The 27,434-nt window shown below is 36.8% G+C and overlaps 1 protein-coding gene across 2 annotated transcripts in view; it reads left to right on the forward strand.

The window, feature by feature from the left end:
• Nucleotides 1–27,434, forward strand: part of MAP3K20 (mitogen-activated protein kinase kinase kinase 20) — a 189,118-nt gene that overhangs the window by 91,708 nt on the left and 69,976 nt on the right. For both annotated transcript variants that reach the window (XM_007965380.3, XM_007965383.3), the window contains exons 3-7: nt 2,303–2,390; nt 11,938–12,039; nt 16,731–16,796; nt 20,347–20,375; nt 20,491–20,628. In XM_007965380.3, the coding sequence (XP_007963571.1) occupies nt 2,303–2,390; nt 11,938–12,039; nt 16,731–16,796; nt 20,347–20,375; nt 20,491–20,628 (423 nt within the window). The remainder of the gene's footprint in view (nt 1–2,302; nt 2,391–11,937; nt 12,040–16,730; nt 16,797–20,346; nt 20,376–20,490; nt 20,629–27,434) is intronic.

Genomic DNA, 27,434 nt, shown 5'->3' on the forward strand with positions numbered 1-27,434 from the left:
CAGCACTCTAAAGGAACATGTTGTTTTTATGATGTTAAATCAGATTCTTAGTTTATTATATAAGAACCTAAAATCTTATTTCATGAAAATATTATTTACTTGGAAATTATACTGCAAATTTTTTTGCAAAAAATATGAGCACAACAAGGGGATATAGGATAATGATTGTTATTTTGACATTAGCATTTGCCAGCCTAACAGCTGTTAGACACGCTTACTGGAACCTGAAATGATCAATCCTATCTCTTCGAGATATCACTTGGCAATATCTTAGGTATAAACATGGAAACTAGCTGGAACACTGAAAATCCCATCATGCTGCATTGTGAAGTAGTCATCCAAGGATTCAGAATATTCTTGTATTTATTCTTTATTGATACAAAAATTTTTAATGATGACAAAATTCAGGTGCCCCAAAGAATATTCCGAAGGATAACACTGCCTCAGTTTGACAAATACTAGTTCAAACATTAACTCTATTGCTTTACTCACATTGAACTCTAATGCTTTATTCACAAACAGTTGGTCTACCACTTAAAGATGGGGCTTTGTGATTTCCAAACTGCACATACATTCTATTTTTACAATAAACCTTATTTATTATTTCGTAGTAAGAAGTAGAGTTGCCATGTGGATGAATAGTTGTGTTGCACAAATAATATATCTTCTTCCTACTTGAGAAACTAAACTATGAGAAGAAGGTTGCTTGATGAACACAGACCCCTCTATACACACTAGCTGCTCAATAAGTGTTAAGGAATTGTTTGATTAAGCAGCGATAGCCCCCTTCCACACACGTATTACTAAAAGAAAACACTGTCAAATCAAGCTTGATAAGTGTCTCTCACAATCAGTGATATTCTTTATCTCAATTTCATATTGATTCTATGCCAACCCTCAAACTTCTGTTTTCCACCTAGTTACACCATCTTCAAAACCAGTTTCACAGCTGTTTTTAATGAAAACCCAACTCTTATCCTATGAAAAAAATTCATAGCAAATAACACTACTCATAGTGTACACATTCCCAAAGGGGAGTCCCTTTCTGACCAAAGTGTCTCCATTTTCATTAACTGCTGACATTCTTCTTGATGATCCTCTTTCTGGGGTGGGGACATACAAATCTCCTGTCTACTTATTGCCAATAATATGCCTTTCATTGAAAAATACTCAATCTTTTCTATATTTAACTTATGTGATTTTATACCTCATTATATTTATAATTCTTGATTAGCCATATTTTATCTCCACAAAAGTCATAAAATGTTGATGAATATATGATTTATGTAGTGATCATCTTTCTATTGACATTAGCAGATATACACTATAGTATCTGGTTTTTTTGTTTTAAAAATTAAGTTTAATAAATACAACTTATTTTTACCATGTCATTCTTCAGTACCGCTTTGTAGTATTTAACATGTTTCAAATGTATAAATATGGCCTCCTATCAAATCACCACTGAAGGTCAAGAATCTACCTTTATATGTTTATAGTACTTTGCATACAGAAGGAGAACAATAATATATTTTGAATAAATGATTAGATAAATAAGTGGGTATTACCTGAATCGATTCCATTAACATTTTAAAATCCCTACCTTAATTTTGACTCATCTAACCAACAGAAGTTCAGTCTGGCTGTAGCCTCTCAGAACAGACATTTTGCAAAATATATATAGTTGACTATTAGGAAGACGACCTTCACTGTAAATAAATGGGGTATCTCTTCAGTCATTCTCCTCCATTATCAGTCAGGTGGGCTTGGAGTAAACACCTCTCTTATCACTTCTTCAACCCCATTTTCTTTCTAAATTTTCAGAAAGCTTCAGTAGAAATGTTTAAACTTTCAAGAAAGACAACTTTAGCAGAATCACATACTGGTTGGGCACATATATATCTTTGTAAATGTACGTAAAAGAAAACTAAGACCGGGCGTGGTAGCTCACACCTGTAATCCCAGCACTTTGGCAGGCCAAGGTGGGAGGATTGCTTGAGCCCAAGAGTTCGAGATCAGCCTGGACAACATAGACCCCATCTCTAAAAAAAAAATGATAAATTTAATTAGCTGAGTGTAGTGGTATGTGCCTGTAGTCCCAGCTACTTGGGAGACTGAGGCAGGAGAATTACTTGAGCCCAGGAGGCCAAGGCTGCAGTGAGCCAAGATCACACCACTGCACTCTAGCCTGGGCAACAGAGCAAGATCCTAGCTCAAAAAAAAAAAAAATGAGTAGGAAGCCTGTTTTATTCTACTATTATAAATATGAAATTTTATGCAACTTTGCATTTTATTTTTCGTACAGGCAGAAATACTCAGTGTCCTCAGTCACAGAAACATCATCCAGTTTTATGGAGTAATTCTTGAACCTCCCAACTATGGCATTGTCACAGGTAAGAACTCAGTATTTGACTTCTTTCTTTTTCCAATTATCTAGCTTTAGATTCCTTAATATGCTAAAATGCTTAATATTAGGTTCAATCATGAATTGTGTGTTACTGTCAGATGTCACTTTTGTTGCTATAAAGCATTAATAAAACTGATTATATCAATATAATTAAGAATAGTGTTTCCACTTCTACCCATGTTTAATTGTGCTAATTATATCTGCGTAAATGCTATTTAAATGCACTTGCAGCTGCATTACCAATATTTCAAGGTGCCGTTTAACTAAAATTTCATTTAATTAGCTGAAATGAGAGATGTTTTTTGTAACTCTGTGACCTTTTATAAATTAAGATTTCTTGAGCTATTCATGTTGTAATTCTTTGCAAGGCATTTTAATCCCATTAGAGCATTCTTTCTTCAAGGTCTCTGACATGAAAACAATATTTTTCAGGTTTGGTCAACTAAGTTGGTAATGACCTTGTTCTAAATTATCATATAATTTGGAGCAGCAGTTTATAACTGACAGACATACCCTTTCTAAAAAGGAGCACATAGAAAGTTTTGTCACATGAAAATACAGAGAGACACATATCTTTAATACTTTATGCTCATATTTGTATAATCCACTGAATAGCTTGTAGGTCTACAATAATTCGGTTTTACAACAAATAACTTTGATCTTTATCTTGGCAATTCTTTGATTAAAACAAAGTCAAACAAGAAAACCTTAAAATATTAGCCATATCTTCTCCCACGATAGAGGTGAGAACCTGGATTGTCTTTATAGAAAATAACAAAACACCCCTCAACAAAAAGGATTGTATTAAGTACTTTCTATAAATTTTCTCATCTAATACTTACAGTAATCCTATGACATAGATAAAATAATTCCTATTTTACTAGTAAGAAACTACATCTCTAACTTAAGCAACTTTCCCATGGTCACCTAGCTAGTGGTAGAACCAAAGCGCTATAAATTCCTCAAGCTGATTCTCCACAGAAGCTCCTCTTCTATGCAAGTTAGGTTCTGGAAAGCTGTGAGCTGACTGGTTCTTAAACTCAGAGAGACATGGTTGCTGTTATTCCATCTTCTGGCAGCAGGCAGTTTAACATGCTTTTACTCTTAGTAGCATTTTAACCTAAGTTCTTAAGTGGAGGGACTTTTTTCCCCAATTCACTGCCTTTAGATCTGTGACTGAAATGGGGCATGTAGCAATTTTTATCTTGAGTCTATATTTCCTATAAACGTGAATACCCAAGAATGGAGTATATTGTTGGTTGGGGGGAGGTAACCATACCTCACGTTTTAAGTCAGATTTCTGATTTAAAGTTAAACCTTTCTTTGTCAACCCATATACCATGTGGCTCCTTTTTTCCGTGTCCATTGTATCTACTTTTTTTTTAACTAGTTATATTTACTTTTTAAATCTGAATCCAGTGTTCTGATCCTCGTTTGTGGCTGATATTATTCCTCCCTAAGAAAGTGTGATACTCCCAAGAGAAGAGAAATTCTGTTTCTTGTTATATACTCTTGATGTTTAATGCTTTTTGAAAATATTTTTGGCCAACTAATGAGCTATTCATGAAGTGTTCTAGTTTCTTGAGGTGAGGGTGAACGGAAGAAAAGGGGACCTGAGTGGTGATATGAAATTATTTTTCCGAGAGTTTACTCTCAGTAGGAAGATATGAAACATTCTTAGCCAGCATATTTCCCCTAGGTCACCTCATCTGAAAGAGGGAGAAATAATCCAAGAAGTTTGCTTTCATTCAGTATTTGTATCACACTAACCAGTCCTTTATTTCATTCGTCCCTTTAGCATTCTCTACTCATACTTGCAACTACCAAATTATTTAGTTAAATTGATTGTTTTTTTTATGGATCCATATCTCTTTCCCTGTAGAGCCAGTAAGTAAGCAACTGTTAACATTAAACATAAGAATTAAAACAACACGTTTCAGATTATGAGGTAGTAGTAGATTGTGAATTTATAGCTCTTATTGATCTATGAGATTGATTATTAAAGAGACCTGTTAGGCGAGTTTTAGTGTTTTGAATGTATTGATTTGATATGATTATCTTTGTTCCTAGAGATGTTAGTTTTAATTAACTAAGTGCTTATTTATGTGAGCCTTTCAACCTATCTTCTACAGCTATGCTCTGTGCGTGGGTAGTAGAAAATATGACAACTGAGCCCAGTTTGGGAGTGAAGAGATCACATGGCTTAGTGATGATGACACTTACTCTGCCACTGGAAATGAGCACAAATAAGTTTTAGTATGAGGCGGTTAAGAGAGAAGCAAAGATAGGCAGGAAAACTGACCTTGATCACCCAGCCCCAGCCAGATACTCCTCTGTGAACCTCATCATATTTATCAAATGGTGGAGGCTCTGAAGGAGGAAGCTTGGATGGCTTTAATCCATTCAATTTGAGGTAGTTTGTTGTTTTTGTTTTTTTTTTAATAGAAAATGTTGTTGCAGCAAGCAGCTGTTGTCATTCATGCTGAGGGCTTGAAAGAATTATTTATCAGAGTGGTGGAATGGAATGAGCAATGGAATGGGAATTGTGAGATGTGAGATCTTGTCTTGATTCTGCCAGAGCTTCATAGATGGGTCACTGATGATCTCTCTCTGTCTCAGTTTTCTCATGTGAATGAAGGGACTAGAATACATGATCTCTGGGTGAGAGTATATATGTATGTGTATAGTTGTGCATGTGTGTTTGCTGAAACTTTTTATCACAGACATATAAAACCTGCTAATCAGGGGGCCTGGGGAAGAGACTAAGAGGCAGCTGCCAATTTATTTCCCATCAAAGGGAAATGAACATCTTTCTCCCAGATCTACAAAGAAATGGGGTGACAAGAAACTCAGACTCCAAAGCCAAAAGAAACAATAATGGATCATCTTTTCTTTTTTTCTTTTTCTTTTTCTTTTTTTTTTTTTTTTTTTGAGACGGAGTCTTGTTCTGTTGCCAGGCAGCAGTGGTACGACCTGGGCTCACTGCAACCTCCACCTCCTGGGTTCAAGCAATTCTCCTGCCTCAGCCTCCTGAGTAGTTGGGACTACAGGTGTGCGCCACCATGCCCAGCTAATTTTTGTGTTTTTAGTAGAGACGGGTCTTCACCATGTTGGCCAGGATGGTCTCAATCTCTTGACCTCATGATCTGCCTACCTCAGCCTCCCAAAGTGCTGGGATTACAGGTGTGAGCCACCACACCCGGCCTGGATCATCTTTTCTTTGATCTTTGGAAACCTCTTCATTCTGTACTACTCCCATTATTTTATTTCTCTCTCTGTGTGTGTGTGTGTGTGTGTGTGTGTGTGTGTGTGTGTGTGTGTAAAACATAAATACATGAGGGCAGGGGGAGTTCCTAGGAGATGAAGGAAGGAGTTGTTAGGTACCAGACCATGTAGCTCTTTTGTAGCAAGCCAGATTGGAGAGGAACCCACACCCAAAGTATCTGGTAATCTAAGAGTAAAAAAAGGGTGGCAGACTGGGTCCCAGGGTTCCAGAGAGAAGTGATTTAGGATCCCAGATGCCTGGAAATTGCTCTTTGTTCTCAGGGGCTGATCTCACCTCTTAAGTTGCCTGCTCTACGTTAGCCTCTATTACTCCTCTAAGAGAGGAGACTAGTTCTGCATCATTTCTCAGCAGACCCAAATTCTCATTCAACCCAGCCAAGGAAAACATACTAATTTTTTAGTGCCCAATCTCATTTCCCTTAACTTGATCTTGATTTATTTTAAGCACAGATACATCTAATTTGCATGTTTTGATATTGTGCTGGTCTTTTTTTATTAGTCAATTAGAGATAAGTGTCACATTTTGTTATAACACATTTCAGACATTTGCGTAAATTTATTTATTCTATTAGTTATAATCTAAATTAAGCTTGGTCTTGGTGACATTACAAAGGGATTTCATGGTCATGGTTTTGTTCCAACAAAACTGCTATTATGTTTACCTTTTTCGAAGCCAGCTATTGTCACCGTAAAACTCAAAGGGAAGAATCATCTTATAAATGAAAAGGAAATGTTTGCTTAATGTGGTTCTTAATGACTTAAAAAAAAATGAAACAAATGCTTTATACTAAAATCCAGTAAACTACTTTCTTCGGAGAAGTGGTTTGAAAAGCATGTAACCATATGTGTATATAGTGAGTCCACAATTTCCAATGGGAAAACTAAAAGGATGAAAGAATTGAATGCTTATTTAAAATAGTTAATATGTTAATTTAGCTATCCATATACCTAAAGATGATATTTTTTATGAAATAAAGGTAATAATGTTGCCTTTCTTGCAACTTCAGTCATGAAACCATTTTATTTAATCATGTATCTTTTTTATTATACTTTAAATTCTGGGATACATGTGCAGAACGTGCAGGTTTGTTACATAGGTATACACGTGCCATGGTGGTTTGCTGCACCCATCAACCCATTATCTACATTAGGTATTTTTCCTAATGCTATCCCTTCCCTAGCATTAAATGAAACCCCCCCACAAGCCCCGGTGTGTGATGTTCCCCTCCCTGTGTCCATGTGTTCTCATTGTTCAACTCCCACTTATGAGTGAGAACATGTTGTGTTTGGTTTTCTGTTCCTGTGTTAGTTTGTTGAGAATGATGGTTTCCAGTTTCATCCATGTCCCTGCAAAGGACATTAACTCATCCTTTTTGTGACTGCATAGTATTCCATGGTGTGTATGTGCCACATTTTCTTTATCCAGTCTGTCATTGATAGGCATTTGGGTTGATTCCAAGTCATTGTTATTGTGAATAGTGCTGCAGTAAACATAGGTATGTGTATGTCTTTATAGTAGAATGATTTATACTCCTTTGGGTATATACCCAGTAATGGGATTGCTGGGTCAAATGGGATTCCATGTCTTCATCATCATTAGAATGACTTTTTAAAGTTAACATGGTTTTTGGAGTAGTGTCTTAACTATAGTATAAGATGTTTGAAATATCATGGTTTGGGGAATCTCTGTATAATACTACCTCTGGATATTTATCTCAAGCTACAAGTACCCAGTGGCATAACATTAGGATTGTTGAATATTTTAGTCCCATATGGTGTATTTGTAATCATAACTGACTGCTTTTCAAAGTGATCTTTAGAAGGCTCGTTTTCAGTGACATCCCGCAGTTGGAATTGAGAGCTCATAGTTCCAGGAATAAATGCTCTGTGTTAAATTTTGTTACCCTTCCCTGCTTCCCTCCCTCCCTTTTGTCTTATTCTTATAGGTGACCTTTATAAGCTTTGAAAAACTGGCTTTGATTGAGGTCATCTCAGACTTATATATTTTTCCCCAAACAGTGTTTTGTTGTTCAAATAAAGTAATGGAGAGAGCATCTTAAAATATGAGGGATTTTAGAAGTTCCTGAATATAAGTTAACTTGTTCTTTTCTTAGGTATAATTTTACAGGACTACAGTTGCCATCTTTGTAATATGCACATGACTGTTTCAAGTGTAAACATATTTAAGAACTGTGTCGTGCCTAAGAGCCATTCATAGGGTGCTGCTTGTCTATAAACTGGCCTACTTATTCCTTATGAATAATGAGGGCTGACTAAACTTGATTGAAATGTGAGGAACTTTGTGTTTGTAAAATTTAGCAGTGTTTCTTATTTCAAGGGTTTTATGGCATTCTCTTGCTTATTCTATTAAACCTTTTATTCTTTAAACCTTACAGTGGGCCATATGTATGAAGTTTATGAAGTATTAATGATCTTAACCAAAACAAGAAAAAAAATTCCAAACGGTTCCCACTTCTGTACTGTTTTATCGTCTCAAAAATTTAAATAAGATGTTCTGCTGCCATTGTTGTTTTTACTGTTCACTGTATTAGCACTTTCTCTGATGTGCTTTGGAGGCTGATCGATGAATTTCTTAGACATTTTGCGGGAATCAGTTTAAGGGTGTCTGACTAGATGGTGAACAGTAGACTGAGAGAATCTTCAAGTGACCACGTCATTGTTTTCTTGCTGTCTTTACTTGGTGATTAAGATACAATTCTTTTTAAAACCAAATGGCACTGGTTATCATATTTTCCAAATCAGAAATCTATTTTAGTTAATATTTTAAAGAAATACAAAGCCAGGCCGGGCGCGGTGGCTCAAGCCTGTAATCCCAGCACTTTGGGAGGCCGAGACGGGCGGATCACGAGGTCAAGAGATCGAGACCATCCTGGCTAAAACGCTGAAACCCCGTCTCTACTAAAAAAATACAAGAAACTAGCCGGGCGAGGTGGCGGGCGCCTGTAGTCCCAGCTACTCGGGAGGCTGAGGCAGGAGAATGGCATGAACCCGGGAGGCGGAGTTTGCAGTGAGCCGAAATCCGGCCACTGCACTCCAGCCTGGGCAACAGAGCGAGACTCCGTCTCAAAAAAAAAAAAAAAATACAAAGCCATAGCAAAAACCAATGTTATTTTTACTACAGAATGTTAATGGATGTAAAGGGGTTAGCGAGACATAGTGTTTAATTAATGATGTTTATTTTCACTATATTTAATGAGTAATATTTTTATCTCCTTTAAAGAAAAATAATGTTTATTGGTTAAAGGTAAGAAATGATAGTTAAGACACCAATTTAATTTCAACATCTTTGACTATATTATAGACATTTACATATTTATGGTTTAGAAGATTTGATGTTGTCAAGAGGGCACTTCTCCCCAAAATGATCTGTAAATTCCACGCAATTCCTATCCAAATCCCAGCAGACTTTTTTTTAGAAATTAATAAGCCAGTCCTAAAATGTATGTGGTAATGCAAAAGACCTAGAAATAGTCAAACCAATTTTGAGAAAGAACTAACTTTGAGGACTTAGATTGCCTCATTTCAAAACTTACAAATCTGTAGTAATCAACATAATACAATATTGGCACAATATCTACAGGGATATAGACCAAAGGAACACAGTTAAAAGTCTAGGGAAAAAGCCTTACATTGATTGGCAATTGATTTTCATCAAAGATGCCAAGACAATTAAGTAGGTAAAAGACAGTCTTTGATTGCTGAGACAATTAGAAATTCGTATGCCAGGGCCAGGTGCAGTGGCTCACGCCTGTAATTCCAGCACTGGGGAAGGCTGAGGCGAGAGGATCACTAGAGCCCAGGAGTTCAAGACCAGCCTGAGCAACATGGCAAAATCCCATCTGTACAAAAAATACAAAAAAAATTAGCCAACATGGTGATGTGCACCTGTAATCCCAGCTACTAGAGAGGCTGAGGTGGGAAGATTGCTTGAGCCCAGGAGGTTGAGGCTTGCAGTGAGCCAAGAGTGTGCCACTGCACTCAAGCCTGGGCAACAGAGTGAGACCTTGTCTCAAAAATAAATTCATATGCCAAAAAAAAATTAGAGCCACACCTCAGACCATACATAAAAATGAACTCAAAATGGATCATAAGCCTAAGTATAAGGGTTAAACTATAAACTCTTAAAAGAAAAATAGGAGAAAATCTTCATGCTTTGGGGTTAGGCAGAGAGTTCTTACAAATGATACCAAAAGCACAGCCATAAAAGAAAAGTTGATAAATTGGAATTTATAAAAATTAACAATTTCTGCTCTTTGAAAGATGATCTTAAGAGAATGAAAAGCCAAATGACAAACTGGGAAAAAATATTTGCAAATCATATATATGACAGAGGACTTGTATCTAAAACTAAAAAAAAATTATTAGAACTCAATAAAACAACCGAGTGTAAACATGGACAAAAGATTTTAATAGACATTTTGCTTAAAATATATATAAAAGGGGCTAATAGGCACATAAAAAGATACCCAACTTCATCAGTCACTAGGGAAATGCAAATTAAGAGCACTGTGAGATACCACTAGTATTATACCCACTACAATGGCCATAATCAAAACAACAGACAGTACGGCTGGGCACAGTCACATGCACCTGTAATCCCAGCTACTTGTGAGGCAGAGGATGGCAGGGAAGGACTGCTTGACAACAGGAGTTTGAAGTTTGAGGCTAGCCTGGGCACCACAGCAAGACCCCTTTCTCAAAAAAAAAAAAAAAGACAATATCAAATGTTGGTGAGAATGTGGAGAAACTGAAACCCTCATATATTGCTGGCAGGAATATAAAATAGTACAGCCTCTTTGGAAAACAGATTGATAGTTTCTTTAAAAGTTAGACATAAACTTACCATATGGCCCTGCAATATCAGTCCTGAAATCTACCCAAGAAAAGTTAACATATTTACACACATAGATATGTACACAAATGTTCATAGGAGCATTATTCGTAATAGCCAAAAACTGGGAACAATCCAAATATCTAACAACTGGGGACTGAATAAATCAAATGTAGTATATCCGTACAACAGAATAGTATTCAGCAATAAAATGGAATGAAGTCTTCTTGTACACTTACCATCTGAGTGAACTTTGAAAACATTATGTGGCCAGGTGCAGTGGCTTAAGCCTATGATCCCAGCACTTTGGGAGGCTGAGACAGGTAGGATTGCTTGAGCTCAGGAGTTTGAGATTAACCTAGACTGCATAGCAAGACCTCATCTCTACTGGAAAAAAAAAAAAAAAAAATCAGTGTCAGCATGGTGGTGTGTGCCTATAGTCCAAGCTACTTGGGAGGCTGAGGTGGGAGGATTGCTTGAGCCTGGGAGGTGGAGGCAACAGTGAGCCGAGATCAAGGCTCCAGTAAGCTGTGATCACACCACTGCAGTCCAACCTGGGCAACAGAACGAGACCCTGACTCCAAAAAAATAGAAAGAAAAAAGACATTATGCTGAGGGAATGATGTCAGACACAAGGAACAATTTGTATGATTCTGTTTATATGAACTATCCAGAAAAGACACATTGGTAGAGAGAAGAAGCAGATTGTAGGGCTAGGGTGAGAGTGATGATTAACTGCAAACTGGCACAAGAGAACTGTTTGTAATGATGGAAAGGTTCTAAGACTGGATTGTGGTGGTGGTTGCCCAACTTTATGAACTTGCTAAAAATCATCCAATAATATACTTATTGCAGGTGAGTTTATGGTATGTAATTTATACTTCATTTTTAAAGGATTTTTCTTACTTTTTTGACCTTTCGTGCTTAAATTTTGAGAACTCTTCCAAGTCCTTATGCGGCAATGATTGATTTGTTTGCATTGTCATATAAGCTCTCTGATTTATGCATTTAATATCTATCTCATAAGAATAACAATTTTTAAAGAAATATCTATTTACATACATATCTTTGTTTCACATTTATTCTTCCAACACCTCTTCGTGTTCCTCAGTTCCAGCTAAATGGCTTTTGATTCTCAACTGAAGTTTACTATTCATTGTATGTTACTAGTCTTGTGTTTGACAGATACTTTTCAGGATGACATTAACTTTTAGAAACCATAGCATGGAAAAAAAAAAAAAAAAAAAAAAGGAAACCATAGCATGGAATAATTTTTTATATACTTTTGATATCTTTTGGTAAATTCTTTAATGTATTTTCTCAATGAAAATATAAAGTCTTATTTCTGAAATGTACCTTGATTTTAATTATATGCTTATCTTTCCTTTTAAAATAGAATATGCTTCTCTGGGATCACTCTATGATTACATTAACAGTAATAGAAGTGAGGAGATGGATATGGATCACATTATGACCTGGGCCACTGATGTAGCCAAAGGTAATAATATTTGGTATATTCTTACAGAATTGGTGGGGTACATTTTCCCCTCCTGAAATGAGGACTTACCATCAGAAAATGTTTTATTCTGTCTTTAGATGTTCTTTTTTCAGACCAAAAGTAGTAAGAATTCCAAAGCTGATTGTACAGATAACATTTTAGGTCATTGCCTTTCCACTCCTGAATTCCTTTTCTCTTTCTCTTTTCTCTACTTTATTTCTATCCATGAAATCTAGTTGTAGCTTCAGGGCAGACATGTTTGTCATGTTTTGTGATATTATAATTGACTAGCGTGCTTGACACATTAAATGGAAAAATCATAATTCTGTTGTTCTGAAAGTCTCTACTTAGACTCAGTATCCAGAAAACATTTATTGTAGAATTAGTTCTACTCATTTTGTGTATATAATATGCTAAAAATAGAAACCACTTGCAAAAAATAATTTTTATTTGTCCTGCCATCTAAAAGCAATTCAGATTTTATTTTACATTTAATGTAAACTTACTTAGGCATCGCTGTTGGAAATTAAATATTTTTAATACACCAAACCCCTAAACAAGGTCTTTTTTCTCATACATTCCTGCATAGATGAATGCTTTCTAAAGCAATTCAAACTTCATTTATTTTTATCTTTTTTTTTTCCATTTTCCTGACTGAACATTTCTGGGCTTTATTTATAACTGTCAGAGTTGCTTTGGAAAAAACTTCATCTAAATAATGAACACTGAGAGTTATATTTGTATTTTAGCAACCCCTACAAAGTGTGTCTGAATTTTCCTGGGGCAATTAACTCCTTTACGTTTTACTACTCCATTCTCTACAAGCATCTCTTTACAAAGCAAATAGAATGTGATTTAGCACTCAGTCAGGGAAGCAACTCATGCGTTGATTTCACTGTGTGACTTCCAAAAGTAGTAGTGTTTCCTTTGGGGAATTGTCTATTTTAAGTTTCATCAACACCTACCAAATTCTTCAAATAGGGAAAGTGAAAAAAAATTTGAGTTTCATGCTAGATGCTGCTGCTGAATGATGCCTCATTACATTATAAAAATAATAAGCTCTGTGTTTAGGGTAGTATACCTGAGACTTTAGCTATGTTAATTTGCTTAATTGTGTATTGATGCATCGGGCATCTCAAATCATGCTGAAACTTTCATATTCTTAAAGATATTTTCATGTAACATCGTAGAGACTTCTCTTCTTGTCAGTAGAACACAAGGACCAGCTCTCTGTAAGCAAGGTGATGTGCCTTGATTAGGAGCTGCCTGCAACATTGTGGAAATACCCTTCAGTAATGTAAATGCATATGTAGGTAGTCCTTAACTTACAGCATATCATAACCTTACATACATTTGCATTTAGGGTGCTCAGCCAGTTACAACCATGTCACTACTTATTGGCACTTAGAATAGACAGACAGCAAACAAATCAGCTAACATCAGTCACTCTGCTTCCTGCTGTGCTCTACTTAAGCATCCCTGGTTCCCAGTCTGGGAACCTCTTCTCCCTGCACCCCCTTAAGCACGTGCCACATCATCCCGAGTGAGGGGTAAGTCTCTTGGCTCCACATCAGCTGAGTCATTCTTGGTGTTTTCTTGAGAGTGCTAGGGCTCTGCATCAGAAGGCAAGGAAGAGAAGGAATAGAATTAGGTAGCAAACTGGACCTGGTGCAGTGGCTCACGCCTATAATCCCAGCACTTTGGGAGGCCGAGGTGGGTGGGTCTCTTGAGGCCAGGAGTTTGAGGTCAGCCTGGCCAACAAGGCGAAACTCTGTCTTTACTAAAAATACAAAAAATTAGCTGGGTGTGGTGATGCACTACTCGCCTGTAGTCAACAACTTGGGAGGCTGAGGCACGAGAATCGCTCAAGCCCCAGAGGTTTGCAGTGAGCCAACATCAAGCCACTGCACTCCAGCCAGAGTGAGATTCAGTCTAGAAAAAAAAAAAAAAAAGAATTAGATAGCAAACTGGCACCAGAGTTAAAAATAAGGAAGGAGAGGCCAGGCGTGGTGGCTCATGCCTGTAATCTCAGCGCTTTGGGAAGCCAGGGAAGGCAGATCACCTGAGGTCAGGAGTTTGAGACCAGCCTGACTATCATGGAGAAACCCCATTTCTACTAAAAATACAAAATTAGCTGGGCATGGCGGTGGCGGCGCATGCCTGTAATCCCAGCTACTCGGGAGGCTAAGACAGAACAATCACTTGAACCCGGGAGGCAGAGGTTGTGGTGAGCCAAGATTGGGCCATTGCACTCCAGCCTGGGTGGCAGAGCGAGACTCCTTCTCAAAAAAAAAAAAAAAAAATAGGGAAGGAGAGAATGGGACTGGGCCCCCGATGGTGTCCAAAACTGCAGATTAATAAAATCCCTTTTGCCTGTCTGGCTAATGTGTGTCACCTCAGGTGAGAAGAGTGAGGCAGAGAAGAGGCTTGTATGTTTATGGACACAAGTAATACTTAACATTTTAAAAATCCTTTAAAGATGGCCCAAAAAAAAACAAATCAGGGCTTTAGGAATGACTTCAGCTTTCTCTGATAAAGCTGTGTGTAGAACTTAAGAATTTAAGAGATTAAGTAGGAAGGCTTGATTTTTGTTGATTCTGTTTCAAATTCAGCTATGTACCTTTTGGGTTGACCTATGGTTGAATCCACTGGAGCAATGATATGTTGAGAAATCAAAAAGTGAATAGTTTATTTTAAGTAAAGGTTGATTCATGTATTTTGAAATAGGCATTGCTCAGTATCATTGCTGTTGAGACAATATCTCCTCAAAGCAAAAAAGATTCTCTTCTTTCTGGATGTGAGGATAAATGGAGGGTGGACCAGCAAGTATATCTGAAATCGCTGCAAGTCAATCAGCAATGCTTAAAAGGAACAATTAAAGCAGATAAACTCCAATCCAGTCTCAAAATGGTCACCACTCATTCCAATTCTCCCCAAAAGTCTCCTCAGTTATACCTGCCAACTCTTTTTCTAGGAAACCCTGAATGTACACCTGATGAAAGTGTTTTTCAGCCTTCTTAATTGTTTGCAATAAAAATAAGGCAGAATTATAGATGGATCTACAAAAACATTAAATAGAATTTTATGTGAGTGTGATGACTATTGTTTATATGAAATATTATTTAAATGTGTACTATGCACTGTACACAAAAACTTTATGGTACTTTTTGCTTATGATAATCTGCCATGAGGAAGAAAAGTGCCTATATTTAAAGCTTTTGTATTTGAGTCTTGTTTTTTGAAATCCTTACTTGTCAGCAAGTGTAGAAACTATCTCTACCAGTAATAGTAATTATACAGTTCCTACCTGAAAAATTATTAAGGAATTTGATTCTAAAGCAAGACAGAGGTAACTATGAAATCCAGTCATATAGATTATTAAATGCTACCCAAGTTGTAGCTATTGAATTTTTGCAGTTTGAGGGATGTAGAACTTCGTATCAGAAGAGAAATTTCCTTTATCCCGGTTACATCTTATCTAAGATCACATAATTACTAATACTTGTGTTAACTTGACTTTTTTCAGTAATATCATTCGGTGATATCATTAAAAGGCAAGAGTTTAAATTTTTTTATTTTCTTTGTCCTTTCACGATTCTTCAATATACAATAATTAAAATAGTAGAAGAAGAGATTTTAAAATTAACCTCTATAAAATTAAAATGTTCTATACACTTTAAAAAGCCAAAGCCTCTTATTAAATTATTTTCAATGTATTGTTCATTTTAAAAAGAAACCTGTTTGATTTGGAGGTGAGGGGGAGGCTGTTCTGCCATTATTTAGAAAAGACAACTTGAGAAATAAAGAAGATATATTTTAGTAGAAAATCATCCTTTTTTTATTCTAAAGGGGTAGACAGTACATAAATACAGAAAAAGTCAAAAACTGCTAAGGTGGTAACCATAAAATATGTCTTTAAAGTATAATTTTTGACTCAAAATAATAAAACTCTGAAAAGTTTATATATACCCAATATACTGAAGTAATTGGATTTACATCCTAAATATGATGGAAAGAATTTCGGAGTATGTTGAAATACAGATTATCTCAAAGATTTATCCTTGTGAAAGGAATGAAATATTTTGTAACTACTATATATTTTTTTTATCCGAAGATCATAAAATTATTTACTAACCATAACTAATCCTCCCAGTTCTCCCCACTGCTACTCCACATCCACTCCCAGGTCTTGTTGGAATGGGTACTGAGAAAATAAGCCAAGCTGCAGCTGGGTAACCATAGACATCCGGAACTTTGGTAACTGGACATCAGAATCTGTAGCTGGGTAACCGCAGACAACCAGATGAAAACCGCAAATTTTACTCAGAACTTTGGCAGATTTAGAAGGTAGTTGGTAGTGGAATACCTTAGTCATGGAGCACTCCTTTCAGTGGTTACTGTACTATTTTCACGCAGACTGCAGAAAATTAAGGTGTCCTTATTAGGTATTTTAAGAAGTTAGCTTTACCCACAGTCAAATTCCTAATCTCTAAGAGATTAAAGCTTATAAATTTGACTTCACATATACATGTTACTAATGTAGACATATTCTCTTCTCATTTTATCAGTCATGGAAGAATAAGACATGTGAATTAGTTTCTGCTCTTGAGTTCTTTGAAAAACTATGAAAGGTAATACTGATGTAATGTTGAAAAATATTAATAGGCCTTTCTTTCTTCTTGTGTGAAAAGGAATGCACTATTTACATATGGAGGCTCCTGTCAAGGTGATTCACAGAGACCTCAAGTCAAGAAACGGTAATGTAGTTATGTTTTTATTTTACCTATTTTATTACAAATTATATACACTTGCATGTAGAAATGAGCATCATGCTTTTACATATCTTTTATAACCTACTATTGGACTCACTGCTGATACCATGGAAGCCTTTCTACTGTCAATAAATAACAAAATCCTTGATATTATTTGAGGAAGCTACACAGCATTTCACTGTATAAATATAGCCCAGAATGTGGACATTTGAATTGTTTACATTTTTTCTCTGATAAGAAATGTTGGGCTTACTATTTCGGCCAAATTTTTCAAGACATCCCTAATTATTTCCCTAGAATCATTTTCTAAAAGAGATACTGCTGTGTCAAAGTGTGCAGTCATATATTTTTAGTCTTCTATTTTTAGGTGGCTTTGTGCACTATGAATTTTGAATTTTGTTCTTGTTGCGTCTGAATCGCACGGTGTGAATTGTTTGTGCCAGTCCTGCCTGTATTACCTGGAGTAGGGTGCAAAATGAGCCACATGTTTGGAAGTTTGGAAAGTAAAGGCTCTCTTTTTCTTCTTTCTCTTCTTCTGTACTTTCTAAAGTTTATTTATGGCCCTGTATTTTATAATTTGGAGGGTGAGCATTTTAAAATAACTTGCAGGATTAGGCATTACCTTCAAGCAGGAGTGGTAACAGAATGCTTCTTACGTTATGTCATTTCAGAGTTAGAAAGGCAGTAGGGTTATAGAACTAGCTAAAGTAAACACCAGAGTTTGCGACTATTTTGAATACCCTCGTATCAATTAATTATTTACATGCTTTCTAAATGCTCCTTCTCAGCAAGGAGGAAGAGAACTCTCTATTTTTAGGAGATCTTTAATTAAAATGAGTATATGCTAATAGTGTGATCCTTAGAACAGGTAGTGATGACAAGTAGTGGAAGAGGACCAGGGAATGAATGGATCAGGTACCCTTGCACATGCCCCAGGACTGTGACGTTTGTGTGTGTGAGTGTGTGTGTGTTTAGCAGGGGGTGAAGAGATGGGGGCGGGGAGGGAAGTTATCGGGACCTGCCACTCATCAGTAGTCCAGGTTGGCCCACCAATTTAACCCTGTCTGATTGTCCTTTCCTCTTCTAGGCTATCACACATTCTTTGGTTCTTCTTAGACATAAGCTTCCTGGAACTAAGCACTTCTGATATATGGTCAGCTAACAGGAAGTCATTAGGAAATAATCTAGACTGTAGTAGAAAATATCAGTTTTATGAATTTGTAAATTTTCAGTTCATGCTCAGAATTTCAATTTAACTATATTGTTGGACTTCAGTATATCTTAAATCTTCTACAAAAGAGGAATGACTAAATTATGGATTTATCCATGCTATCATTATGAAGACTATATAACAATGGAGAATGTCCCCATTTTAAAAAGTTACAGTTATATGTGTTATAGTTACTAAATAGAAAAACACATACACTCACATTGAAAGAATACAGAACTAACTTATAGCAATTCTTTTTCCCTTGGAAAGGTAACCAGAGTTTCACTTTCTGTGTTATGTGTTTTTTTTGTTGTTTTTTTTTTGAGACAGAGTCTCGCTCTGTCGCCCAGGGTGGAGTGCAGTGGCCGGATCTCAGCTCACTGCAAGCTCCGCCTCCCGTGTTTACGCCATTCTCCTGCCTCAGCCTCCCGAGTAGCTGGGACTACAGGCACCCGCCACCTCGCCCAGCTAATTTTTTGTATTTTTTAGTAGAGACGGGGTTTCACCGTGTTAGCCAGGATGGTCTCGATCTCCTGACCTCGTGATCCACCCGTCTTGGCCTCCCAAAGTGGTGTTATGTATTTTTATAGTGGCAGTTTTTCTAATGAGCACTTGTTAATCTTATAATGAGAAAGCGGAATATAAAATTAATAATATTTACATTTCTATTTATAAAAGTTTATAGCTTAATACTTATAGTATCAGGTTTACCCTGAGGCAATTTTCAAATGTTATATCATACAAAGCTCATTTTCCCTCCTTGGTAAAATCATCGGTAACTCGTAAGTATTGATCATCTATCATGTTCAAGGCACTGCACAGTTTACAAAAGAAACATCTGAAACAGTTCTTCAGAACTTTATCCTTGGACTCATCTCCTCTTATGCTCTGATCCCTGCACTCCCATAAAAGCCCTATTTACATGTTAACACTCGAAAACAGATCTCAACTTCAAAACTATATATCTATCTGCTGATTAGACACATCCACATAGATATTTGTTAAGACCCTAAAATATATTATGTCCAAATTAATCTTTTCATTTTCTCGCTACCCCCAAAAAATCATCCCTGCATTTCCTTTACCAAGTGGCAGTACTGTTTGCCCAAGCCAGAAATGAGATAAATAGTAGTTACTGTTTAAATCCAGAGCTCCTATTCTAACCATTAATCTGTATTGGTTCTTTATCTGATTTTATCCTTGAGTTCTCTTCCTTCTCCCCCAATAACCAGCCATTCATCAAGCCTAGGTGATCCTACATCGTAAATATTTTTTGACTCGGTCAACTTTTCTCCTGTCCTTTGCCACTGCCTTAGTACAGGCGTCCTCATCTGTCTCCTGGACCATAAAACCTTGAGTGCAAAGTGATCCCCTTGCCTCCAGGTCTATTCTTCTCTGACATAGTCTCCCCTCTGCACCTTTGCTCATTTCATTCCTCCACATAAAATTGTTCATTGGCTTTCTCTTTCTCACAAGGGCTTTTCTTGACCTGGCCCCTACCTTCCAAAATTGCCATGCCTTTTTTGTCTGCTCCTGAGTTTTGGCATAGACTCTCTCTTCTGCCTAGGAAACTACTTTCCTCCCTCAGCTCTCCTCTTTCTGGTTAGCTCCTGTGTTTTTCAGGTTTTAGCATAAGCATCATTTCTTACAGGAAACTTCATCTGACCTTCCTTGACATAGATATCATTGTTCTTTGGCTCTGTAGTTTGTTTGTTTCTCTTATCATGGAATCTATCCCACTTTGTTGTAGATGTTTATTTAATTGTCTCTCTGATAAGAATATAAACCCCCTGAGAGCAAAGACAGTGCCAGACTTGCTCACAGTCCTGTTCCACAGTATAGTACATGGCCTTACCCACAGTAGCCTCAGCAAATATTTATTAAATGAATGAATGTATGAGCAAGTGAATGAATGAATGTTCTCTCTACCTTTAACAAAAATCACTCAGTTGGGAGGAAACCCTATATATAATACGAAGTAGTAAAGCTAATGACTACCTCAGTGTCACATTGGCAGTATACGGGCAGAACCCAGGTAAAAATTTGGTTCTCCTAACTACTACTAATTTGTGCCTTTCTTATTGGACAGTACTGCATTTAGATAAAATAAATGCCTCAGAAGCCTTTTTAATGAGTACCTGATGGAATTAAGTTTTTGTTTTAATGTCAGCCCCCTTTTGCAAAATCCTCAATGCTGTAAATACATTGATTTCACCTTTCGTAATCCCAAATTGAAGACAGAAATAGAAGTTTATGGTTTTTTCAGTAGAAAACAGCTCAAACCAATTAGATGATTGTCATAATTTATCCTTTTTTCTTTTTTAGTTGTTATAGCTGCTGATGGAGTATTGAAGGTAGGACTACTTCTTTCACTTTAAAAATTGTTAATTTCAGATGTAGATTTTTGTAACTAAAAATTCCTTAATTAGCCAATAAGTAGAAAGTTGATACTGCTTCCTCTTTCCTCAGATCTGTGACTTTGGTGCCTCTCGCTTCCATAACCATACAACACACATGTCCTTGGTTGGAACTTTCCCATGGATGGCTCCAGAAGTTATCCAAAGTCTCCCTGTGTCAGAAACTTGTGACACATATTCCTACGGTGTGGTGAGTTCATTTCTCATTTCTTGTTTACTAAAGGAAATACAAAAAGCAAACACTCTAGAGAAGAGGAGAGATACAGTTTAACATGGTTTTATTTTTATTTGAGATTGTACTGCTGGTGGAATGCCTGAAGCAGCACCACTGGAGAACGCTTCCTAGTTGCCAAAATGTTTAATCATTTTTAATCATCGGAGTTATTTTGTCCTGTGTTGAGAAGAAACCAACACCACTTACAAGCAACAAATTAAATGGAACCCGAGATAGTGTTGGGCTCCACTTTGCCTGAGAATTATTTTTTGCGGGGTGGTAATGTGACTGTAGACTATCTCTGTAATTTCAATGGAAATGTGGATCATTTGGAACAGGACTTCATTGTAATGGATTACTTAAACAGTATAAAATCACCAATAGATCTGCCAAGCGAGTTAATTACCAGGAAACTTTTGAGTCTCAACTATTAAACTGATTCATCGGTTTCTAAAAGTCCAAAAGAAAATGTACTTAGCACTTACCAGATGACCTTGTCCATGTCTGCTGCTAGTCTCAGAGTAGCAGTGACAATCTGAAGCATGATTCTAAGGTATTACATAAGAATCACAGCAGAGCCACACAGAGAATAGACTAATGTGGGGGTGGAGTGCTCAAGGAATGGAGACCACAGGAATGAATCAGTTAAGGAGCAGAAGCTCCTAGAGGAGGAATTTGGAGATGGGCCATTTCCTGAGGAACAGGTTATACCTGCATTATCAGAGAGAAGGAAGTGAGGAGTGGGAGAGTTCTTTGCTGGAGGAAGGAATTCATTTGTTGCCTTTTGTTGAGGATAAACTTTTCCCTAAAATGTTATGTATTCTTTAAAAAGTCCAGAATAGTTTTGGAATTCCCTATCTTTACATCCCATACTGCCCTGCTATTTATACTATTATACTGCCCCGCTATTTATACTATTACTTCCTAAAAGGGCATTTTCAAAGTAATGGGTAAAGAAGCAGTCTGTTTTGGGTCCAAATCAGCATGTCTCTTGTCCTGAACTTTGTGTTTTCTTACTGCAGGTGGTAGCCAATGACACAAGAGGAGATTCACGTTGTCAGACCTGTTTTTTTTTCTTTATTCAGTCTCTAGGTATTTAATGCTGGCTTCACAGGTTTTGAACTTGTTTCAGTGACTAGCTCTTTCTAAATCATAACACATCCTACATATACCAAGTTAATAAAGATTAATTTTGTTAGCTATTGACAAAAATCACTTCAAGAATGAAATATATGTTTTTGGCTGAAGGCTAGAATTTTAAAGGTCAGAAGGCAACAATAATATCAGGCTTAATACCTGATATCCAAAAAAAGAAAAAACATCAATACCTGATATCCCTTGATTCTGGATGTTTCTTGAGAATGAAGACTATAAGCTATTACAGACAGTGATCAAATATTTCTCATTGAAAAAAAGAAAAAACAAAATATAAGTTTCAGAGGAGACTAGCTTCTAAAACTAGTCTCCTATGTCAAATGTTACTACATTCTAACCACCATACATTCATCTGTGGGATATTCTGAAAATGGGATATTTGTAGCAATTGAAGACTCTGTAAGATTGTTTTCTCTTGTGAAAGTACATTCCTTCATTCATAACCAAACGTTTATTTGAGTCACACACCATCTGAGGGTAATTTAAATTTTTCTTATCCTGCTTGTTGGGAATGGCGTCTCATTTTGTCCTGTAGAAATAGGAAAAAGCAAAGTTTTTCTAGAAAGGACCGGATAATATTTTTTTTTGGCTTTGCGGGCCACTTACAGTCTCTGTTGCATAGTTTTCATAGATGCCATAGTTGGTTTTTTGTTTCTTACAACCCATCAGACATGAAAAAGCCACTCTGTATTCTGCAGCAGGCCTTCGTTGCAGGCACCTCTATGGAGCAAGATGGCTTGGGAAGATGAGCAGCATGGCTTAGGAACATGGCTTGTTTAGTCAGTGTTCCAGCTGACCATTCAGAGTGGCTCAGTAGGAGCCCAGCACTCCCACTCCTTTCATGTGCATGTGTGTATAAATGTATATAAACATATATGTTGGTGTTATATATATAGGTATGTTATATATATTTGTTATAGTTACTGTAGATGGTTATAGCTTTTAAATTGTTTGGCACATTTATATGAACTGGAAGACTTTTGAGGTTCATTTTTGCACTTATGAGTCCACACACATACAGTGCTTTTACTTTTAGAATTCTCCCCCAAGTCTTTGAATTTCCTTATCTCAAAAATTTTTGACCTTAAGACACAACTATACATAGAGTGAACTTTTGGTCTCAATATTATTTCATGTATGAAAACAAACTTTATGCTGCCTTTTTTCAAAGCCTTACAGTTGCCAAGGCTTTGGTGTGAAATGCACCCCTCTGCTTTTCCTGAGATGAAGTACAATCTTAGTACCAGTAGCCAAGCACAAATTTCTTTTCACACGCAAACTGTAAAAGATGTTAAGAGGTGACTTCTGTTTGCAGAGCTTAGGATTTTTTTCCTGTATCATTTTAAATTCTCTTCATACATTCCACATTGACCCCATTTCTTAAACATAGTTTGAGTCAACCTTTCTGGAGCTGCACATTTTCAGTGTTTTTTATTAAAAATCTCTTCACTTAAGAAACTATGCACCACATTTCAGTAGAAGGGCTTGAACACGTCTCTTTGTGGATTAGCTTTTCTCTCTGCTTGTGTGCTGACCCTACCTTTGCTTGGTTTGGTCTGGTTTGGTTTTGGAGGGATTTAACAAACGCTTAACAAACCATCCTATAGAGTAATTTCACTTACTGAAATAAACTCGACCGCCAGCCGCTGAGCATTTCCAGTGTTGCTCTGTATTTACACACTGGATGTTGCTCTGCAGAACCTGTCCGCCCCATCATGTGACGTGGAGTATCAATTCTGCATTCATGCTACAGTCTTCCCTTACCTGGTGGAAGCAGAAATGCTATTTCAGCGAGTCTGTTTTAAAACAGCTTCTACTGTGTGGCTATCTTGAAGAGAAAGATTTGCTTGGAATGCTGGTTTGCCTCTCAGATAGTTGTGTCAGTAAAATTCCATTCAGAAAAGTATACAGATGCTGATTTAATTATAAACAAGAACTCAGGACTGTATATGTTGGTGCAAAAGCAATTGAAGTTTTGCCATTTAAAAGTAATGGCAAAAACTGCAATTACTTTTGCACCAACCTAGTATTTAATTCTGACCTCTTCTCATTCTGTTTGTTCTAAATAAACACCGTTAGTGAAAGAAAAAATACAAGGTATGCTTTCCAGCGACTTTTTATTTAAACAATCACAGATTTTTTTTTTAATGAAGAAAGCATTGTGTGTTCAAAGAAGATGTTATAGAAAAGAGCAGGTGAGGATAGTTGTTAAGGTTGGGACCATTTTAGTTTTAGAAGTTTGTGGTCCATAAACTTGGAAAATGATACCTATTTTAATTCAAAATGTGGTTATTTTGAATGTTTTATGTCTTTTCAAAAATAGGTGAGTAGCCACGACTCCTTTGTCAGTAGGAGCATTTGTTTGCATTAAATATCCCATTGTTCACTGGGAGTCTGTTCTGTTCATTGAAACCCCCTCTACACACAGCAGTCACACACAGATGAATAAGACCATTTAAAAAAAAGTTGTTTTTTTGAAATCCACCCAAAAAACTGCAATACATTTTTGCTTTTTGTTTTTCTAATTTTTTGGACTGCTGTAAGAATTTAGCCCCTACTACTTCCAAAACTACCAGCCCTCCCCAGGCTGATAAACCTTTGTTGCTTCTTAACAAATGGCAAGACTCACCAACCTTGTGCTGCCTTAAAATAAATGTGCTGTGAATGCTAGAAGTGGATTTTATGATCCTTGCTCTTACGCTGGTAAACTTTGCTAGGCAGGCAATTGTTTCCCTCCATTTTATAAGAAATGAGATTTTCCTACCCTCTTATGAGAACTTCTCTTGGAGGACTGAACCAGGAAGAGTGTTTAGTATGTTATCCACAAAAAAAGAAAAGCAAAAATCACTGAAAGAATAAGCCTTCTGAGAACACGAGGCCTAGCTTCTCTTAAAAAAAAAAAAAAAAAAAAAAAAAAAAAGCTATTCTAATGACAATGCAGAAAGGATTACCTTCTCAGAAGCTTCTCAGCCAAAACCAGCCTTGAAAACAGAGTGGCTTAAGAGACAGCATGGCTGCCTGACTTGTCTGTGAGCACTGTTCCAGAACAAGCTAGGCTCAGGTAATGGCTTTCTATTGTTTGGAAAAGAAAGGGCAGAAAAAGTACGTAGTCTTTTCCAAGTTTCTATTCCGTAAACTGAAAATAGAAATTTTCCTTGTGAGCATGGTTTAAATGTGAGGACGCCTCAATATAAAATGAGTCGGAAAATATTTTTAAGGTGAAAGATCACAATAATATTTGGCCTGAATCCTCATAACTGGTATTTTTAGGCATCATTTAATATATTTTTAAGCCTTCAAGTGACTTCCTCAATAAAGTTACTTTTGTATGCCAAATGTCATTTTGTTTAGTGTAAAAAAAAAAAACTGGTGTCTTATCTTATACCACCTACTTTTTGATACATTCCTGAATCCAGGGAATTAATAAAAGGAAATCATGAGATGTGCTGATACTGGAATAAAACTAAAGACCTCATTTGGGCTTCAGGACATAGCAGCTAATGACGCCACCTCAGACACTTTTACTAACTCCCTCAGCTGTCGTAGCTCTTCAGAGGAGACACAGAGGGAGTCAAATGAAACTGGCTTATTTTTTTCTTTATTTTTCACAGTTAGAACTCTCAGAGAAATATAACTTAAATTTTATTAGATTTTGGACATTTTCCAGCAGAATATTTTGGAATCAAGAATGACGTAAATGTTTTTCTGGTGTTATCCCCCAAAACTCTTGGTTTTACAATTTACTTCACAAAATTCAGTGTGTGCATGTGTGCACACGTGCATCATACCTGCAGGCCAAACTCAGAAGGAAAGAGGCACCGCTCAGGGGGTCTGGAGCATTTGATTTATTGGAGGCTAACTCCCTGTTCCTATTCTACTTAGGAATGCCACATCCATTAATTTACTTGCCCTTCATATCCTTTCCCCTCCCCAGCCCTAGCCCCCTGTGGAGTGGTAATTGCAGCCAATTGAGGGGCTCCATTTCCTGCTCAGCCCTCTTGCTGCCCTGCCTCCCTCCCCGTGTAGGTCAGGGTGATTGCATACCTGTTCTGGCTCTCACCCTTCCTTTACGTGTGGTGTTCACTTGAATTGTCCCCTTGTGGGATGCCCCTTACCTTTTCCTAATCACTTATGTGACTCAAATAGAATTATTCAGTAGCTCCTCTAAAGGAGTACCTTACACACTTGATTAAAAGCCCAAAGAGGCTTCAGTGAATTTTTTTCTCCTGCTTGAGCAGCATCTGCCAATTTCCCTGATTTTCCTGCTAATTATCTTCGTATTAGCCAGAATTCATTTACTATGTTATGGTTCGAATGAGACTGAGCCCTGGCTGAGGAAATAGTGGATATGGAGTGAAAGGTTTCTATGATTTGCTTGACTAGAGTATGTGTGCTCCATCTACGTTCCTATTAGAAATGAGCTTTTGTTTTTAGAACAAGGGAAATCTGAGTCAAAGCCACTGGTTCTCTTCCTGCTTCTGCCAGGGCGCCATACCTAAGACAGGGCCTGTCGCATTCTCTCTAGTACTGCCACTTGCCCTTCACTCAAATTAAAAGGGGTCAAGAGCCTGACCTTCAGGGTGAGCCAGCAGGTTCATATTCTGGCTCTGTCACTGGATAACTGAGCGTCTTTGGGTAAGGTTTTTTTTTAAATTTTTTAAATAGTTTCCTCACCTATAAAATGAAGGTAATATGTATCCAGTAGGATTGCTGTTCATCATGGTAATATGTGAAAAGGGCATCTGAAATGTAGTAAGTACTCAATAAGTTGTAGTGATTTTTATTATTAGGACTATTACTGATAAAATTAGAATTGTTTTTGCACTTTACAGAGTACTGGTAGACTCACATTTTTGAACTCCATTTGTATAAATAGGGAAAAGTAACGTAGTATACAAATCTCCATTACTCAGTGTTTCAAGAGAACCCAGTTCAGCAGTATTCCTAGCATCAGTTTGCTTTCTTTGGGCATTCCACTCAGATTTAATAATCATACTGATCTCAAGAACTGCACAAAGATGAACACACACATCAGCTCACAGGCACAGTCAGCTTATGTGTATAGAAAGTGTTTATTACATCTTAGAGTGTGGTATAATAGATTATATTGTAGGTAGATGAAAATAGATCCCTTAGACCGACTCATTTTGAGGGAGATTTCTCCAAAATCTAAAAGGTAACATGTAAAATCTAAATATGACAATTTTGCAAGTGTCTACCAATGTGGGGTGGGTAGGTTAGCCAGTGATTTGGATTTGGGGCTCAGTTATTTTTAATGAGACCATTATTGATCCTTTTAAAATACTGTTGAATTCCCAGTTATTATTTCCTAGACAAGTATATCAGAAATTGAAGGTAGAAAGAGTTTTAACTAACAAAATACAAAATCTAATTTGTGAGAACATAAAAATTCTAATAATTTATGAGATGACATTAAATCAGTCAGGCCCATTGGTTTCATAAAATTTTAAGTCTGGCTCTAGATGTCCTAATTTCTAAACCAGGTTTTTTCTTTATAAAAAAGAACATAAAAAGTATTTAATATATGGAAGAAGTTATGTGCATGAGCATAATTGTTTTGCCCAAGTTTCTACAGATGGGGTTGGTTGTGTCTGGTAATTAGATAC

This window comes from Chlorocebus sabaeus, chromosome 10, assembly GCF_047675955.1.
Source record: "Chlorocebus sabaeus isolate Y175 chromosome 10, mChlSab1.0.hap1, whole genome shotgun sequence".
In the NCBI taxonomy this organism is placed as follows: domain Eukaryota; kingdom Metazoa; phylum Chordata; class Mammalia; order Primates; family Cercopithecidae; genus Chlorocebus; species Chlorocebus sabaeus.